This window comes from Haliotis rufescens, unplaced genomic scaffold (genome assembly GCF_023055435.1).
Source record: "Haliotis rufescens isolate VD_foot unplaced genomic scaffold, xgHalRufe1.0.p SCAF_7, whole genome shotgun sequence".
Taxonomy (NCBI): Eukaryota; Metazoa; Mollusca; class Gastropoda; order Lepetellida; family Haliotidae; genus Haliotis; species Haliotis rufescens.
Window position 1 is genome coordinate 43,783,142 of NW_025964361.1, and position 21,415 is coordinate 43,804,556.

A 21,415-nucleotide genomic window follows, 5' to 3' on the forward strand; every position below is an offset into this window, starting at 1 on the left:
GTCACAGTTTCATATAAACATCATACAATACACGACTGGCGGGGAGAGACAATTGAGAAAATGGTAACCATTGCACAACTGATGTTTCTGAATGATGGTAGATTGTGAAGTCATAGTTTAGAGTGAGTGAGTTGGAATTAACGCCGCTTTTAACAGTATTCCAGTTAGATCACGGCGTGTCAGCTTATAATAGGAGGAAAGCCCGAAGTGATGCAGGTCTCAGACGTTTACTACTTTGGTGAAACCAACAAGCATGGGTATGGTGCTGACAAAATAGAACATAATCCCACTCCACAGTGTATTTATTTTCACAAGGCCTTGGACACACATTGACGTAAACACCACGGAAATGATTCGATACATCTCCCAACGGTACAGGTTCTATAGCCCAATGAATTTAAACAATGGCTTCTCGTGTTTGTTACAGTCATTGAAGTGTATTTTGTTGTTGAACAATGATTGTAACTGTGTTACATTGTTTCTGTTGAGACTCGGATAAGGACGCTCATTGCATTGTGGGCAGTGATCAGTCGTCAGGAAGTTACTATATTTAGATGTTAGTGTGGTGTGTAAACTTCCGGTTCGGTATACCGCGGACGGTGATCGTATGTTTTCGAAACAAGTGGTTCTTTACAGTATCTGGTTGAAGCTGTATATATCGTGGGACAAGAGCGCGTTTAGAGATCTCTCACGCGTTTCACATTTTGGATCCAGCTTTCATGTGAGGATCGCTCATCATCCCTGATTCCCTGCCTAGCCCATCTGTCGCCGCTTGGTAAATAGACATCACTACTGTATTTGTGTATCTGATACTGATCACTGCCATCATATTATTTATTGCCATTTAATGTTGTACTACCACTCTGTTGTTTACTGCCGTTGCAATTGCTGTGTAGTAATTTGTATTGATTTGTAAACTTGTGCAACACCAATCTATGGAGAAGTCTTTAAACAAACTTTGTTGTTCTGAAATTCCCACTCTGAAATTCATGAGTATTATTTGTTGGCAATCGGACTGCAGTGGAAATATTTAACCTCCTTCTTTCTCTCAAATCCCCATTGAGGTAACCGATATTGAAACATAATTTACTTATAATTCCATCACACACTCATACACACATAGATTGACTTGCACAACGTGGTGACCACAGATCCAGTTACGTACCGACATACAGAGGTTCAGGGCAATTTATCCAAAACGAAAGCAAATGCCATCTGAAGTTAACTGAGAAAACAATGTGAAGTGCAAAAATCGGGGGTAAGACATTTAGGCAAGACGTAGGCATCTCCATGGGCACCATTTGCACTCCCCGTCTTGCAGATCGGTTTTATTTCTTCACGGAACAAGTCAAAACAAAGTAATTTGGTCAAGAAGTTTAACTTAAGCTTCATGTACATGATGTTTATTTACTTACTGTAAGGACAATTACAGGCTTCACTCAAGTTTGTTTTGTACCCTGTTGCAATTTGCATGTATATCGCTGATCTGATATCGTTCAATAACCAACAAATAGCCAATTTCCTTCCACTGATTTGGGGGCGGTCGGGTAGTCTAGTGGTTAAAGTGTTCGCTCGTCACGCCGAAGACGCGGGTTCGATTCCCGACATGGGTACAATGTGTAAAGCCCATTTGTGATGCCCCCAGCTGTGATATTGTTGGAATATTGCTAAAGCGGCGTAAAAGCTTACTCACTCACTCCTCTGATTAACCCACCTGAACCAGAAAAGTCGCTTTTATGTATCATGTACGTTGGTTTTTTTAGAGTATGACTTATGAGTGAATCTAACCTTCAATATCAGGACATTCCCATTCCCATACAGAGCAAATATAACATATGCTACTCATTGAATGTAGGTCAACGTCAGCTGGTTAATTCCAGTTAATTATGCCAGTATTTAACCAATATATCCACGATAAAGACATCAATGGTGTGCGTTCTTTTTGTCTAAGAAACCATATGAAAAAGAATTATTAGCAACAAATACGACACATTGGAGGTTTTATTGACAGTGGCGCCATCTGTGGGACTAACGGTTCCTATCAACGTCTCCGCGGATACTGGAGCTGTGTCTGTTAACGTCTTCGTATCTGTAGTTTTGACATCGATTGCTTTGGTGTCCGTAACATTAAGGGAGATAACTCCAATTCCCGGTAGTCCTATGTCTCGGCATTCCGCTGGTAGCGGTCGAAGGACAGTCTGAGCCATGATGTCAGCAAGGTTAGGATTGCAGTTGAGAAACGCCTCCTTGTAACATTCAGCCTTCACGATTGACGCACTAAAACAGAGAATACACTTAGATATAAATATACACGTCAATGCAAGAGATTAACCAGTCTTGATTATCCCCTGAAACAGATTCCATTTTCACAATAACTGTGAAAATTATATGAATGGACTACTGCACATTGTAAATAAAAGCGACAAAGCCCTTTCTATAAACATAAATAAAAACAAAAACATTTTCACAATCATAAGAAATCACAACTAAAAAGAGTCCATGTATGATTCCGACTATATCATGAGCTTGAGTTTATGAATCACTATCAAATGGTGATGGTACCGGTGATCGCAGATCGCCTCCGTGGTCTATTGGCAGAGCGTCTGAGGACTGGTCGGCTCGGGGTCAGTATACTGTGTCTGAGTGGGGTATTCATGTTAAACTGTAACATGGTATCTCAATGGGCTAGCACTATAAATCGGCATCAGTCCGGACTAGTACAAGCAGCCACACATACACACGTGCATATACGTCGGTATATGAGTGTAATAATCTTGGACGCGACCTTAAACCCAATTTCAACTCACATCACCTGTGTTCGTGAAAAGGTGAGCGTACTCTTGCAACAACCAAACGAAAATAACATCCACTCACTTAAAAGAAACCAGACGACAGAATTCATGGACATTTCAGTGTTTACCAAATCTGTTTTTTCTAGTTTGGACAAACATATCTTAAGCTAGCTACAGACACAACGTATGCCTCATCACTACATTTGTTTTAAAACAGCTATATTTATGCACTTTGCGAAATTCATTCATCACATCGTGCTGCAATTATTTTCTAATCTATGATCTTGGAAAATTTTAAATTAAAGATTGACGTGTTGTTAATTGTAATGGGTTCAATCCCTTTGAAGTAACACTTTTTTGCACTCTGTTCCCAAACTATTTTCAACTTTCAATGTTTGGGATTATAATTGATAGATTGACCAGTTGTTACTTGAAATGGTTTAACTAAAGAAACCTTTTGAGGTTACACTTCTTGCACCGAAACTTTTTTGAACTTTCAGTGTTTGGCATTTAACGTGACAGGGTCAACAAAGCCAGATTTCCGATATATCATCTTAAATAATTGAGACAAACCAGTGGTTGAAAGTATGAGCACTTATCTACGCCATCGGGACACGAAGACTAATAATCAAGTCCAATCGTTTTTAGTAGACTATTACGACAAGCACAGGGTACTGGGGACCTAATCCTTTCCAGAATACCTGTGGGTTTCTCTGTTTGTTGTTTAACGCCGCACTCAGCAATATTCCAGCTATATGACGGCTGTCTGTAATTAATCGCGTCTGGACCAGACAATCCAGTGATTGATATCATGAGCATCGATCCACGCAATTGGGATACGATGACATGCATCAACCAAGTCAGCGAGCGTGACCACCCGATCCCGTTAGTCGCCTCTTACGACAAGCATGGGTTGTTGAAGACCTATTCTAACCCGGATGTTCACGGGTAGAATATCTTTGGGGGCGTGTTTAAAGCATGGGTACAGAAGTCTATGGAACATTATACGCTTAAAACATAAACGACTCATGTCCAAATGACTTTCCAGATGCTTCACTCCACTGGTTAGTCTTTTTTTACACCTCGCCGCTGTAAAGCTGTAAAGGTAGAACTCACTTGCAGGCTGCTTCTCCGATATCCGTCTCATTAAACGTTGGATCGGTCTTCATGTCGTTAGCTGTAGTAGCAAACGTGTTCTCACAGTTGCGTATGAACGGTTCAGAAATGTTGAAACAGTCGAGGGTCACCTGCTGTATGATGTCTGGAAGGTACAAAAAGCTTTTATATAAACATAATAGCCATACTTAGGAACTGACACATGAACCATGCATACTACTCAACATTTGCTAAGGACCACAATTGAACAAAGATGACTATTTTACTCCTAAGCAAATGTAGTATATTATGGCTGAGCAAGATTTGAATGCTGAGATATTTATTGTATCTCATCATAATAAACTGCCGGGCAAAATAAAGTATACTCTCAAGTTTGATGGTGGCTAATAATGAAGCAATTCGATGGTAATGTATTTGATAAGGGTATCATAAGAGTTTATGAGGTTATAAGAACAGACGTTAGAACAGAGTGAGTGAGTGAGTATGGTTTTACGCAGCTTTTAGCAATATTCCAGCAATATCACGACGGGGGACACCAGAAATGCGCTTCACATATTGTACCCATGTCGGGAATCGAACACGGCGTGACGAGCGAACGCTTTAACCACTAGGCTACCCGACCGCCCCCGTAAGAACAGAGAACACCGAGATCCACCATGTTCCCGCCATAATCTGTAGTGTTTACAAACATGTAGTTTGAACACCCAGAAGTTGTTTTTTTTAAAATAAAAGACAATTACAAATACTAACACTAATGTAAAACATGATACACACCTTCAATTCTAGGGCACATCTCTCGGTGACCTTCAAGGCCATTCTGAAGGTCAAATGTATACCTTAGCCATGTATCCCAGAAGCCATTGGGAAACTTCAGCTCTCGTTCGTAACACTTGAATCGAGCCTCGTAAGTCCTGTGTAAAGTGAGCGAGATTGGTTGAGGATGTTTTCGTAATGTTCTAGCAATAATACGTCGAGAACATAAAAGAATGGGCTTGACAGATATGAACCATGTTACGAAGCGAACCAAGGTATGAATATCGTTCTCGCTCATAAAACGTGCTTTTCGGCAAACTGATGTGACGAGTGTAAATTCGTCCGAGAATTAAAAAAAGGGCGTAAAAAGGCAAATAATTAATGAAAATTACCTGAATGGATCACTAACCACGTGCTGCAAGAAGGGTAAACATGTCCTGCTCGACTGTTAGTAACCACAAAAGTTTCATTCAAAGTAAGTGCCAGTAAGGAGGTGTTAAATCTCCACGTGAAGGTCATGGTATGGAATACATCGTCACGCATCACGTTGCCAACGTCCATACTCCTACACATCATCTGTTAGTATCAGGAATTATCTGTGAAGAATGGTAAACCAATTACTTACTGGCAGTCGACTCTCATCCCCCTTATAACTCCCTCACGGAGAGTCTTGGGCGCGGCGCCGTCCAGTTTAGCCAGTTTAGCGGACTCCTTTGCACACCGCATCGTGATTGGATCCTTGTTGATCGTGATCGTGATTCTAAACAAACAATAGACAAACAGACTAACGTTTGTTTAATATGCATAAATAATGAATGTGTCTGAATTAATCATTAACTAATATAATACGATTTTTTATCATGAAGCATCTTAACACAATGGGACGACCCTAAAAAAAACCCAAAACAATGGTGACGAACTTTTTTCTACAAAGTGTAAAATATTGTTTTCTTTTTGGTGTCAGTGAGTAGTCTTTTATGTACTCAATAATCGAGGAAAATCGAGCATGGTATTTTAACATACAAAGGCACTATATTTTACGAACATGTATAATTCTTACGAAGGTTTGGCAACTGTTTTCACGATGCACTTCCGGGCAGTGAAGAGTGCGTAGTAACTCAGTAGGACCTGCTTCACATCCGGTTCACAAGAATGCAAGGTCTTGTCCAAACACCGCGTTGTCTCGCGAGTCAAGCTGGAAACGTGGAGAAAAGGATTCACGGCATTCAGTACCTGACAGTTTCGTAATTTCAGTTTCCAAATAAGTGTCGAGAGTTTGAACGTAACACCAATACCAAACGTGAGGTTTTACGTCATAAATCTATCAAATATTTCTTTGATAAGGATGATAGTGTTGAAAAGTACTAACGTGTACTTGATTGCATACAATAATAAAATAATAATAAGAAGAAGAATCATGTCAGACAATAGATCCCACCAGTCTCGCTCTGCCCTCAATGTAGGTTATGCAATTAATTTAATGAAACTGTCCAATACATTGTCTGTGGATGCCAAGCTTTGGCACAAACACAGGATCTTAAGTGACATGATGGAGTGGCTCGAACATCTTATTACCGTCTTCGCTTGTGGTTTTGACACACAGGTCCATCCATGGTACGACCCAAAATATGGAGAGGGCGTCAGTGAAAATGATATATGCAAAATTCTTTGGAATAGTCCCGTTTTCGGCCTCAGACCTAGAAAGGCCAACAAATCCGACCTTGTCATTTTTTATAAATCCAATGAAATCATTTATAGTGATGAATTTTCTGTTCCTTTTGACACGAATGCGATTGACAAGATTCAGAAAAAAACATTGCAAATATTAGGACCTCGCTTTCGAAATGTCACGCTTGCATCCCAAGTTCCAAGTTGTCCGACACCACATTGTTCTCGGTGCCTTAGGCTTGGTACTTCCCAATCTGTTGTCTGACAGGAATACAGCCCTTCTGACAATCTTGGTAATGCAGAAGGCTGCAGTGTTGGGGAGTCTTGCATTCTCCGAAAGGTTCTGGGTAGGTTCGACAAGAGATCGCTTCCTGTGAGAAGTCCGCTGTCTGGCCTGCGTGTAGAGTGGACATGGGCCCTGAGCTGATGATGTGCCAGCCTGACTGTGCCAGGATCACCCAAGCCCTCTTTGCTCCATTTTTTAAAAAAAATCTGTACATAATAACAATAATAATGCAAGCTGTTTTGTGGCGTGCGGAGCTGGAGGGGAATATTTAGACTCAAAGATTTAATGAAAAAACACCTGCAAATGTAACAGAAGAAAAATAACTACTCCCCAAAAAACTTCTGACCCTTCCAAAAAAAATATGATATGGTTGGTCCCCTAGAAAGTTTGTAGTTTTTCCACGATGTGTGCTCCATAACACTTAACGATCTTTGACCGAACTGTTTCAGCTTGGGACAGACACAATGTTCTGTTATTTTAGTTCTGTGGCTGTGGACAGATTTGAAAGTAGAGAGATGGCAGTGGAAGGCGATGATGACATTTGGAGTCTTAAACTGGACCCTGACATTTTCTGACACCCCGTGCAGATTCTTGAGCGTTGGTGAAATGTGTCCATGTGGATGTTCTGGTAGTTATTCTAGCGGCCGTGTTTTGGATTGTCTGGACAATCGTCAGAGAATCTTGTTTAATGCCATAAAGGAGACTGTTTCGAGGACTGATCCTTGAAAGAACTAGGCCTTGGATCAAAGTCTTAGCTGCATTTGATGTTATTACGAATTGTTTACGAATGTTTCCAATGGAGCGTAGGTGGAAAAGGCGTATACTGGTCTTGGTAATTATTCCTATCACATGGTATGCATATATAAGCAGAAGGTTATGTCTCTACCGTCTACGTTAATAATTACACATAATGCAATCGTAACTTACTCGCAACCCAGGGGTCTCAGTGCCGCTCGAGATACGCCATTCCCGTACGCTGCGTACATGTGACGTAGTGATACGCTGAACCGTCGTGTGCAACGTCCCGCATCGGTCTGGCTGCTGTTGATGGCGCATAAGATGCGACCAGCTAATACTGAGGGATTAACAAAAATAATAATGATAATAATAATCATCATCATCATCATCTAGATGAGATTGTTTCATATCAATACAGACACTGATAAAAGGCACCAACAATCACGCTATATTACTAACTCACTTACACCTTCTACACAAGACTCTATTTAAAGCGTACGTATCATCATCATTGCCCAAACTAAGATCCAATGCATTGTTCTTGATCACCCGACCCGTGAAGATCCGGGGTAGAATAGGTCTTCAGCAACCCATGCTTGCCGTAAAAGGTGACTATGCTTGTCGTAAAAGGCGACTAACGGGATCGGGTGGACAGGCTCGCTGACTTGATGCATGTCATCGATTCCAATTGCGTGGATTGATGCTCATGATATTAATCACTGGATTGTCTGGTCCAGACTCGATTTTTTTACAGACCGCCGTCATATGGCTGGAATATTGCTGAGCGCTGCGTTAAACAACAAACCAACAACAATCTTGATCACCCCTCGTGAAGGGGGAAAGGAGATATTTTCACGAGTGGCGTATATCGCCTTTTCCCTGATATTACATTCGTCACAGGGGATATCCTTTCTTTCCTTTGCAAATATGTTTGAAGATGACTTTTACAGAAAGGATACCAACTCATGTTTGATTTCCATTCTATACCACTGAGGGTTGTTTAAATCACGAAGATAGTATTCGTGTTTCTTATTTAAAATTACAACAAGTAGATATATAATATTATTTTTATTTTATGGACCTCACCTGGAAGTTCGCGGCAAATGTCTTTGCTCCTTTTCTTCAAGGTCGAAGGGTTGAAGTTCAAAGCGATGAAGAAGTCAAGAGGGTTCTTTGCAGCCTGTCGAGGGATCCCCTTAGCCAGACACGGTATGATCTTCTTGTAACCCCTAGTAAACCACTCATTTTGTCATTTAAGGTTTTCTCAAACAAATCATCATTAAGTCTGAGAAAATATACCATGTAGAAAGTGTACGCACTGCCCAAAACTGATGAGAGGATTTCTGTGGGATTGGAATTAATTGACAATTTGACGGAATGTTAGTTCCGAGATAAATGGATGTTAGTAGCATGTCAAACATGTTGCCAGGTAGTAGTATAATGCACTTACTGCTTTAAGGCCGCATCAATGTCATTATCCTAAGTGTGGTCGTGGTTCGAACCCTAGGTTCGCCCTGACTATGAGCATTGCTTTGTCAGCACCTTTTTTTCTTTTTTTTTGCCAAAGTTGTAACTCTTGTAGGACCTGCATCACTTCGGATGTTCTACTGGCACTGAGCTGATATTACTGAAACTCACTCACTCGCCGTTTTTCTCTTATTTGCGAGATATTTCCCCCAAAATAGCTTCATGATTTCCGCTTGAATTTAATTTGACGATGACTTCATTAATCGGTGCTAATCACGTTAGTGCATCTTTTTCCTTGGATATTACACATGGTCGCCCTGACTGACATATCGTCATGTGTAGAAATACGTAAACAAGAAATAACCTCAGTAAAATCCCTAAGGAATCATGCTGTATCTCGACACATACACTATACAAACATCAACTCATCGGAGCATGTGTATAGCGTCTATTGACTTAGGAGGTAATTTAGTCCCGTTACATTAAGCCTATTGAACATGTTCGTACTGTAAAGATCAATGTCTGCCATTTTCTGATTATTCCGTGGCGTCATATATTATCCCACGCGATCATATCTTACAACTGCAAAAAAGGTAATAAAGTGCATTGGGTATTATATTTACAAACTAAAGAACTTACGTGTCCGCCTCACGCTAACGTGACATGAGTGCCACGGTGAAGGAGGTTTACACTGGGAGCCGTGGTCATTAAAGTGGCAGAGAGTTTACAGCCGAGTACGTCACTGCATGTTTGTGTTGAACGCTATTGTTGGTGTTGCTCATCTGTGTGTCATTGTTGTAAATACCGACAATAAAACTACGCTAATATCCAGTATACATTAAACAATACGCAATCAAATGACCTCATCACGAGTCAACACCTTCCTGGTTTAAAAGCATGAACCTGTCATCACTTTTTTTAAATATTAAAACGTTGAAACGCTGCATTAAATCTCATTTCGTGATGAAGAACAATAAAAAGTGTTGATACTAGATCTAGTAACAAGTGGGTATCATCTCTTTCTGTGTTTGTAATATCAATGAGAAAAATTGTTTGACTTGTATTTGACACCAGTAAGCACAAATTCTTGTGGGTTAATAACAACCGCGTTGCTATCCAGCTATCATAAGTAGGCTCACACATCGGCTTTCAGACAGTGGGTCTCACCTCAATGGCTACTACAATGAAGTATGGGTTACGCTTGTTTTGATTGTCAGTATTTGTCACATGTTTGTGACATGTGACAAATATAACATAAGATGACACTTTTGTCTTGTTTGTCTCATTTGATCCCCCGGATAATATTTCACAGGGTGCAGTAAAGAGAGAGCACCTTTTTTCTTAGGAATAAAACCCGAGGGATTTCTAGTACCTTAGTTGGACGGGAAGACCCCTAACAGATCCAGTCTACGTGTAGACGTTCTATTAATCATGGCCTGTGAGAATTTGAGGCATTGTCTGTGTCTTATACCACATACAACTGCTGGAATGATATACCCCATTAAATATTTAAGCAGCATTCAACCAAAGATAGTGTGGATTAACTTCACCAACTATGAAAAGACTGCCAATTGATCAATGTTTTGTCTGTACAAAGGAGCAGCCTGGTGACGTTATCGGCGTTCACGGGTATATTTTATTATCACCAGTTGACATTTACCATTTGTATTTCTTCTTTAAACAACGCTTTGATCTTTACAACACATCCATAGTCCGTAAGAAAATCGATTACGTAAATACACTTCATGTGATCTAGGTATAGTTAAATTGTCGTAATGAATGTCAATTAGAAGGCTGTATATATTTTGCAAACATCATTGATATCCTGGGATAGAGAAGATCACTCTGTTTACAACGGACTTGTCCATATGAATATCATCACAAGACAACAGAATCAATACCAATACTCCATTTATCGAACCCCGAACATTCTCGGACCATGCATCACGTGAAATACACGACCAACGTCACTGAGTAATCAAATAAGTTAATAAAGTAGACACAATTTATGGACAACAACTTCTTTTATAAACTATTATAGCGACAAGCAACCGTTGCGGTATGAGGCTGCATACTGGAACATCGCTATGATAGTATGTTAAAGAAGTTGTTATCCATAAACTGTTTTCACTTTGTCAACCGTCAGAAATACCTATCAAACAACAAATAGGTTGGTTATGTGCAGATAAAAGTCGTGTTTACATCGTAGCGTTTCTGAACAATCGATAATCTGAATAATTATTGTTTTGGGGAACATTGACTTGGAAGCTGTGACTCAACTTTGCATATATACAACTTATATGATTATTAATTATTAATAATAATTATCCAATGTTGTCTGTGATTGAAACAATAATAAAGCAAATATTGTCTTTGACGGAAATTATTATTCTACAAACAGTGTGTGTGACGGTATCAAACAATATTGATTACCAAACATTTGTAGATTGACAAAACACTTATGCAAACATTCTGTTTGACGAAACAACACCCATAGATGTGTGCGTGGTGGTGGTATTGAGAAAATAAGTTGTTGTAAAAAATAAAGGAACAAATAATTTATCCTCCGTTATCATACCTTAAAATAAATTATTCCATATGCTGGATGGCCTGAAAAACTTTCTTAAATATAATGTAGTATTTCGGATAATCCGTTCACAGAACCTCTACATACGGTACATCCATTTAAAAGGGTTAGCTCACTCACGTACCTGCTTAAGACACACATCCCCCCCAAACCCACCCAGCCCCACCCCACCCACCACCCCCACCCCCACCCCCACCCCAGTGAAGATCCGGGGTAGAATAGGTAGAATAGGACTATGCTTGTCGTAAGAGGCGACTAACGGAATCGGATGGTCAGGCTCGCTGACTTAGTTGATGCATGTTATCGTATCCAAATTGCGTAGATTGATGCTCATGATGTCAATCACTGGATTGTCTGGTCCAGACCCAATTATTTACAGACAGTCGTCATATAGCTGGAATATTGCTGAGTGCGGCGTTTAACAAAAAAACACATAAGACAAACATAGTAAACTCAACCTAATCTTATAGATATACATATGTTTAAACACTTTCATATACTGGTGAAGATATCTTAGCTCACCTGCACCATGAGATCAAGATGGCGACAATGGTGGACTCGTCAGCAGTACTGTTCCCAGCTGCTTCTGCTAAACACCTGGACCAGGCTGGCATCCGTTCCACGGGTGGGGCATCGGTGACGGTGTGGTTGGCAGTATCTGTGATGTTGCTGACGTCAGTAATGGCGTCAGTAATATTACTGGCGTCAGTAATGAAGTCGGTGGTCACAGGGGTGACAGCGGTGGTAGCGATGGGGATAGCGCTGACGTCGGTGGTACTTGAGACAGGAGTGACGACAGTCGTCACAGATAGAACGTCGACAGAACAAAGTGATAACACTGTGGCGACGACGACGACGACGGTAACTGGTGGATATATTATATATTCATTATGTCAATATTAATGAACGTAGTCGATAAGTGAACAATTTTAAGGGGATCAATATTTGAACTAAACTACCGGACAAAAGAAAGTTTACACTTGAAACTTGACCAAAAAATTACAAACGTTATCAAAACGTTACTAGGCTGAAAACAGTACCGACATACTATAAATTTGAGGTACAAGATACAACTATGATACCCATATCAAATGCATCACTATTAATAAACCATTACGTGTTTGTTTCATTTTAGCTACTATTTAAACATGGACGTATAATTTCTTTTGGCCGGCAGTTTACTTGTATGGAAAGACTACACACGGTTTGGTTATTCCGTATGCGAGGGCAGTGGCATGATTTGATCTTTTTATCAGTTTGACATGGACATACGTTTTAAATAATTTTAAATAGATATTCAAACATCTAATTCTATCATAGTGTTGCACGATACGATACGAACGAAAATCAAGGCCAGCGTGCCGTTGTAAAAAGCGATCTTAGCGCTAAGGTGATCGTAAGTCCGATACCTTATATAGACTCAAGACAGTCGTAGCGCTAAGGTTGTTTTGTACAACGGCACCCTGTTCGTTTGAAGTAAGTGACATGTCATATAATGCCACAAATAAGGTATATCAGCTGAGAATTAAAAGCGACAAATCATTTCCTTAATCATAAGAAATCTCTGCTGAGCGCAAAGTATCGGACTATATATTATACGATACTCTTTATGACGGCAAATGTAGGCCAACGTCCCATGTTTACATTTGATTATAAATCTCTGCTGAGCGCAAAGTATCGGACTATATACTATACTATACTCTTTATGACGGCAAATGTAGGCCAACGTCCCATGTTTACATTTGATTATAAATCTCTGCTGAGCGCAAAGTATCGGACTATATACTATACTATACTCTTTATGGCGGCAAATGTAGGCCAACGTCCCATGTTTACATTTGATTGTAAATCTCTGCTGAGCGCAAAGTATCGGACTATATACTATACTATACTCTTTATGACGGCAAATGTAGGCATACGGCCCATTTGATTACATGACGTGTAGAATACAAGTAACCTCAACATATTTATATAAAATAGTTGATAAGATAAAACATTTAATTCATGACATTATATTCTCAGAATTATTTTATATAGGAGCATCGCATGATAAAGGTACATAGCTAGATTTTGAATACACGTACCGCTTCTTGCGGCCATTAGAAGATAAAATTTATTCTCATCAGGATAAAGGCTATAGGCTTCTTGTATATATTTTGTACGTATATGTTTGTACGCAGAGTAACTAATAGGAAGTGATCTTCATCCTCAAGATGTCCATAAACTTATGAACAGGATTGGCATAGCATGCTCTAAAACGGAACCAAATCATCATCATATTTATTGTTTTAAGTTACTTTTGGAACGGAGCTGTACCTCAAATGTATATCTATCAAGAAATTCAAAGGGGCCCTAGCACAATTTCGATGTTTTGTCACATCAACTTCATTTTGAAATTCGTAGATATGTTAATATACCGCAAAGTGATCGACTATGTTCAAGTTCAAGTTCAAGAGGTTTTATTGTACTTAAGGCCTCCGGCCAATATACAAAACAAGAGTACAAAGCGATAATAACCGTGAGTACAACTGCTGCATACAATACATATGTGGAGACAATGTTACAAAGTGAATGTACACAGTTATTTTACGAAGTGACTCCACGATACTATAAGATTCTTGCGCCGAGACAGTGCATGATGAACAAAAAGTGCTAACCTTAGAATTGTTTTTCTATCATTGGAATTCAACAGAGATTTACATGAATACAAATTTGATAAACGCAGGTATTTCTGTGGAATATATGCTTCCCTTAAATCAGTATAAACAGTACAAACAAGCAGTATATGAAGTTCATCCTCTATACAAGTTTGACAGAAAGGACACAATCTCATTTGCTTCGGGACAGAACGATGTGAATGTTGCAATTATGGATATATTGAGGAATATTGTAGGCGTGACATGAATTCAGATAAGAAAGATTTTGGAGGGTGAATATACTGGTGTAATCCGAAACCAAAGCTAAACATGATATATTCACATTTCGAAACCCAGTTGTGTTTGCCTTTATAGATGCCTGTGATATCAGCCGCACTCTTCACGCACGATGTGGTAAGGGGTAATCATCTAACACCAAGAAAGGGCTTACACGCCAAAATATGTACAGTTTCCATTTTATCCTTTTGATACAACCCCAATACCTCCCGGGCTATATCATAAGTTTAAGTAGCATTGTGGCAGTGGACTGAGACGCTTGTAAAATATCGAGCTTTTCATTGTTGTTGCTTGGTTTTGTTCTTTTGCCGGCCCACGGCAGCTCTTTAATTGGAGTGACCTCCCTTAGTTGGGCACAGTCCAAATTTCGTACCCGCGCTTGACACCATCGTCACACTCCTGGTATCGAGAGCTCCGCTGTGAGGAGCTGGTTAAAATGCGTGTTTACTCTGTGCTTTGTTTCTAAACGTTCTGCTGAACCTATGTAATTACGAGACAAGGGTGATTCGATCTTAGCTTCTACTTCTTGACTTGTGACTTATCTACTTGCGCAGGAAGGACGTGATACCTACCTAACTTTTGTGCCTGCTTCCAACACTGGTCCCCGGATTCAAGTGAGTAGGTGAGTGACTTGTGTTTAACGCCGCTTTTAACAGTATTACAGTTATATCGCGGCGTGTCAGCTTAACGTGAGAGGAAAGCCCGAAGTGATGCAGGTCTCAGACGTTTACCACTTCGGTGAAACCCATGAGCACGGACATGGTGCTGACAAACCTAGAAACATAATCGGGGCGAACCGGGATTCGAACCCACAATTATAGGTTTCTGGCGTGCCCAAGGGACGCAACTCTGCACAGCGAATCGCGGCGCCTTTGCAACTTGGCCCCCTCCTGGATTCAAGAAGAGCACGCACGTCCCTCATTTAAGACAATCTACTGTGACTAATACTGGACTAATGTAATAGGGCTAATTATTTCTTGATGCTGTCCAATATTTGTATTGCCTTCTTTGTAAACATAACCCCGTGTGCTTCAATATAATTTGTTAATTCATCATTAATCTTGTGTGATTATTTACTGATGTCACAATCAAGTTCTCTACGAAAAGATGTCGTGGTTAACATTTGCATTTCAACTTGGGAACAAACTCGAAACAGTCCCTAATAAATATTCATACCGGGTGTTCGCGAAGAGGTGCCTGTCACAAACACATGCAAAGGTAAGTCAATTGTTCACCTGAAAACAACACGGGGAGATATGGTACAAGTCAAATTCGGGAATGCACCAAACATTATGTTGATGCTTTAAATTTGGAAATGTCGCCCACCATAGAATTTGTTGAAAGCTTTACTGAGGCATTGAATGTTTTAACCCAGATTCAACAACTTTTGAGCGAGAGTAGTATGTGGCTCTTCGAGAAGGATACAATGTATCTCAAGGTTGTGAAATGTAGACACCAAAGGCTAGAGCTGCTGCACTACTGATGGATATAATCTCATTAAAATCAGACCTCAGTTCTCGCTACCGCTAAACAAAGATCTGAGGACATCCCATTAGGGGTCACGTCAGAACGACCTTTCATCCGACCAATCAGAGCATCGCTTACCAGATTGTGAAAGTGACATGCAACCTCGAAAACTTTAACTCCGAACGCTAGTTACGGGTTTAACGACTGAATCCATACAATATAGACCATCTATTAGCCATCCCAGAATGTTCTTTTGTTCAGGTTTCAAATTTGTAATCGAGAATTTGTCAAAATATGTTTCGAAGCGTAGTCGCCAATTTGAAATTAGTGCTGTAAAACACGAGAAAACTGCCTTCTGATTGGTTATTCCATTGGTCGGTCAAAGTTCGCGCAAGGTCGGTCTGACGTGGCCCGTAATGGGATGTCCTCAGATCTTTGTTTAGCGGTAGCGCGAACTAAGATCTGATTTTAATGAGATTGCCGATGGATATAAAGGGGAACCTGACTACCGGAAAGTTGAAGCCATCCTTCTTGTCATACAGTCTTGTCATACAGTCTTGTCGGTAGTGTTTTTTTATGCAGTTGCACTGGGCGCTTTCATTTCTTGCCCAAGTGGGTAAATAAGTGCGAACTGGCAATGTGACCATTATTGAACGATATCCGATTATCGATCTACCTGAAGCTGGTGATTTCTTATATTTTTGGAAAGTGCTTTATCTTAATACGAGAACAATTTAATGTCGTACCAAGTGGGAGGAAGGCCCAAAGTGATGCAGGTCTTAGACGTGAAACCACCTAGCACAGACATGGTGCTGACAAACCAAGACGGATACAACTGGGATAACTGATACAAACCCACAATCATAGCTGAAGGTTTCTGGAACGCCTAAGGGACGCAACTCTGCAAAGCGAATTCCGGCACCTTGGACGACCCAAATTGAAAAAAGTAAACGATTGAATAATTCAGAAGAATCCATAAAATATTTTATGGTCTCTGATTTCAGTGGACATCACGTCACCTACCTTTCTCCATGGCCTGATATGGTCCAATAAAGCTGTCCTAAGGACAACGAATTTATATATCCCCGGACAAAGTATCCCAAATCAGTCAAGTCAGATATTACATCGTATGTTCCATGCCCCCTGTAACAGCTGTTCCTCCCAGTGTAGGCTTCGTGTGGCTTAAACTGGTGGTGACACACCGCAGCGTGCCCCGAGGCTTGGTTCCGATAGGTGGCAGTTTGACATGCGGGATGAGTAATTAAATGTTATTTAAATTAATGTCTTTTAATATAACACTTTTTTGTGCTGTCGCTGTCCCACAATAGGACAAGCACATCACGGACTTCGTGTTCACTTCGTAAGGATAAACAGGATTTTTTAAAGAGTTTTATCGAATGTTCATGTTGTGTGATGATTAATTTTAAATCATCAGTTATAATTCAAGAACCAGTTGCAGAATATTATCAAATAGTCTCCACTATATATGTGCATTAATCTTAAGCTTCAATCCAATGGTAAACCCCATGTCACTTAACCTCATCTAATGAATCATGGGGTTAGAAAACACGCCTTAAATGTGCCTGTTCTCTCGTGTTAAGTAGATCGCTCCGTCAGAAGGTGACGCCAGTGAACTGTTCTCGAGTGTGTCAAGTAGATCGCTTTGCCAGAAGGGGACACCAGTGAACTGTTGTCTGGTGTCAAGTAGATCGCTCTGTCAGAAGGTGACGCCAGTGCGCTGTTGTTGTGTGTGTCAAGTTGATCGCTCTGTCAGAAGGTGACAACAGTGAACTGTTGTCGAGTGTGTCAAGTAGATCGCTCTGTCAGAAGGTGACAACAGTGATCTGTTGTCGAGTGTGTCAAGTAGATCGGTCTGTCAGAAGGTGACAACAGTGCGCTGTTGTCGAGTGTGTCAAGTAGATCGGTCTGTCAGAAGGTGACAACAGTGATCTGTTGTCGAGTGTGTCAAGTAGATCGGTCTGTCAGAAGGTGACAACAGTGCGCTGTTGTCGAGTGTGTCAAGTAGATCGGTCTGTCAGAAGGTGACAACAGTGATCTGTTGTCGAGTGTGCCAAGTAGATCGCTCTGTCAGAGGGTGACAACAGTGATCTGTTGTCTAGTGTCAAGTAGATCGCTTTGCCAGAAGGTGACAGCATTGCGTGTCAAGTAGATCCCTCTGTCAGAAGGTGACAACAGTGAGCTGTTGTCTAGTGTCAAGTAGATCGCTCTGTCAGAAGGTGACAACAGTGATCTGTTGTCTAGTGTCAAGTAGATCGCTTTGCCAGAAGGTGACAGCATTGCGTGTCAAGTAGATCCCTCTGTCAGAAGGTGACACCAGTGCGCTGTTGTCTGGTGTCAAGTAGATCGCTTTGCCAGAAGGTGACAGCGTTGCGCTGTTGTTGAGTGTGTCAAGTAGATCGATCTGTCGTACAGTTTACTTGCTATATTCTTTAGAGCTAGACTGACGTAATATAAAGGTGGGCCCTGCAGAATGATTACACCACCACCACGTGTAACGTATCAGTCGACTGGCCGAGAGTTAACATGAGTGACCTGGCTGATTGTATGTCATAATACCCCAACGACGTGAATCGATAGTCTTGCTATATTGAGACTCCCTAATTTACTGGGTGCTGTAATATCATCAAACAAAAAGGATGGTTGGGTAGCTGGTTAAGCGTTGGCTCGTCACACCGAAGGCTCGGTGTGTCAAGTAGATCGATCTGTCGTACAGTTTACTTGCTATATTCTTTAGAGCTAGACTGACGTAATATAAAGGTGGGCCCTGCAGAATGATTACACCACCACCACGTGTAACGTATCAGTCGACTGGCCGAGAGTTAACATGAGTGACCTGGCTGATTGTATGTCATAATACCCCAACGACGTGAATCGATAGTCTTGCTATATTGAGACTCCCTAATTTACTGGGTGCTGTAATATCATCAAACAAAAAGGATGGTTGGGTAGCTGGTTAAGCGTTGGCTCGTCACACCGAAGGCTCGGGTTCGATTCCCACATGGATGCAATGTGTGTAGCCCAATTCTGGTGTCCCCCGCCGTGATATTGCTGGAGATTTTGCTAAGAGGAGCTTAAAACTAGTCTCACTCACTTAAAGAACGTTTATTAAATTGATCAATTATTCGCTCCAAGCTTGCTCCCCTCGACCAATATGCAATATTCTAAATAAGCGCGGTGAATGCTTTTTTGTGAAAAGAGATGGGCGTTTTTATTATTTGGCAAATCGTGTTCTGTAATCGTGTAATTTAGTTGAAAATGTATCAACAAATGAGACGGTCACTGTATTGGTGTAAGTTTAGTGTACCCGATCACGTATAAACTCTCCGAAATTAATTGATGTTTAGTTTGGTGCACAAAGCGATGCGTGTGGTCACCCTACTGGATTCGTGTGAACTAAAATGGCTTATTCCACTTTCACGTACTGTTCACCCAAACACATTGCGTTTATGTTGTGATCTGTGTTCTTCCGATAGTAATGGTAAAGGTAGAAACTCATATTTCACTATATTCAGTGCTTCGCATTCTCGAACCTTGAAACCACGAGGCCGTTTACCCCAAGATCATGTTGAGTCAAATCAGTGATAGAAGCAGTCATAAAATATCATAACAAGTTGGATTCTGTTGGCGAGAAGGGTAATTAGGAGTGAGTGAGTGAGTATATTTGACGCCGCTTTTAGCAATATTCCAGCAGTATCATGGCGGTGGACAACAGAAATGGGCTTCACACATTGTACCCATGGAAATCGCTCGGGAATCGAACCCGGGTCTTCAACCACTTTAACCACTAGGCTACCCGACCGCTCATGGGTAATTAGGAAACAATGTAATTTAAATATACATTTTTGTCATGTTAAGTTATATATTTCCGGTTTCGCTGTACACATTGTTTTTACTGCCCTATGCTGAATAATTGAGACTTTGATTTTATATAATTAGGGTAATGTTTAACTGCCAGATTGAAACATATGATAGAATTTCAGTTATAAGACACCAATCTGTTCGAACATGCAAAATCAAAATTCTGCCAGGCATAGCCCTCATTGTCATCATCATCATCATCATCATCATCATCATCATCATAGTAATAGTATGAAGAGGAAGGAGTTTCATGTTTAAACAGGTTGGAATAACTAGTACATCTAAACCTAGACTTCAAACAGGTAAAAAAACAACATTGAGCATTGTACTACCTAAGCCAAATACAACGATCACCGCATATAAATAAACAAATAATCGAAAATAAGACATGTATCATCACGACCTCATTTGAATATTTCAGAAACACGTATTTTAGCATTTATCTTAACATCTGCAACCATTGCCTTGTACAATCTGCATCCAGATGAAAGGCTTCATAGTACATACTTTGTAACGTTGACCTGGGATGAGAGAGCAGTAGGTAAATCTTGACGTCCATGCCAACCTCATGCACACACATGACCTCCCATGGGGATCCTGGCTAATACCTCAGCAGTATTTGAGTGTTTGGAGTAGACACGACGGAGCGACGTGGGCAGATGTAAACGGAAGCGTGCATTAAAAATATAACTGTTCAGCTTCTACTAGTTTTGTTTCCTTGCAGTTTAACGTTAGAATTTGGATTATATGCATTCCTTACAAAACTGGCATATTAAGTTTCTCATCACTTGATGTAAGTTTAGGTTAAAGGATTACACATTATTCTTATATTTGATAAGACAAGCAGCAGTACAATTTTAGGATTAGGCCTTGTGTTTAGATTAATTGGTTGGCAATTATTTTAACACAAAAGGGTCGAATACAGTAGTCACATAAATTATGATTTCTCAAAAGTATTATCAATAGGTTGAAATAATTAAAGACAAAGCATGTGAAAGGGGGAAACGATTCAATGACTAGTTAAAGTATTACTTTCCTCTCCTACCTTAACCTACTTTAAAGGTTTCTATTTCGATAAAAACAAAACAATATCAGACCCGAAAAGTGGGCCGATCCGTAAATCTGGTAATGAAGAAAAAATAAAAGACTGTATGAAGTCCAACATAGTTAATGAAACAAAGGGGCTATCAATTTTAAAAATACAATGATCAAAAGGGTGATTTCAAATAACGTCATACAACTCTTGCACAAAAGTGGTTTGATCAGTGTTACAGCATCATCCAAGGTCATGCATAGTGAAGCTTTCAAAAGATTTGATGGTAGCGACTAGAGGGTTTGAGGTATCAGTGACCAAACCAATGTCCCGATTCAATGCAATTCCCAATTTTGACTTGTACCATATGTTCCATGTTTCTGTAGGAGACATGGCCCTTGCATGTGTGTGACTGAGATTCGTTCATATTAGTCCCCGACCATTTGATGATGATGATGAGTATGTGCGTGCAGGCGTGCGTGTGTCTTTGCATGTGTTTGTGACGATTGCCACCAGTGGGGCAGGATACGCGCACCTTTTCGCAAACACTTTGATAGTGATTCATAAACACATGCTTATGATATAGTCGGAATTGTACAACCGACTCTGCTATATGCAGAGATTTCTATTGGATATGGAAAGGGTTTTGTCGCTTTATTTACCTGTTATTTTATCCTTCTCTTCCACATGGGCAAC

At 40.4% G+C, this 21,415-nt stretch overlaps 1 protein-coding gene across 1 annotated transcript; it reads right to left on the bottom strand.

Annotated features, from left to right (window-relative positions):
* Positions 1-1,701: 1,701 nt before the first annotated feature.
* LOC124132695 lies at positions 1,702-17,014 on the bottom strand. The gene is made up of 9 exons (XM_046496754.2): positions 16,831-17,014; positions 11,930-12,272; positions 8,440-8,582; positions 7,543-7,690; positions 5,722-5,856; positions 5,287-5,421; positions 4,683-4,819; positions 3,909-4,053; positions 1,702-2,277 (listed from the first exon to the last, which is right to left on the bottom strand). Exons 1-9 carry the CDS (start codon positions 16,838-16,840, stop codon positions 1,947-1,949), a joined length of 1,527 nt encoding a protein of 508 aa, XP_046352710.2. The 5' UTR covers positions 16,841-17,014; the 3' UTR covers positions 1,702-1,946.
* Positions 17,015-21,415: the final 4,401 nt, after the last annotated feature.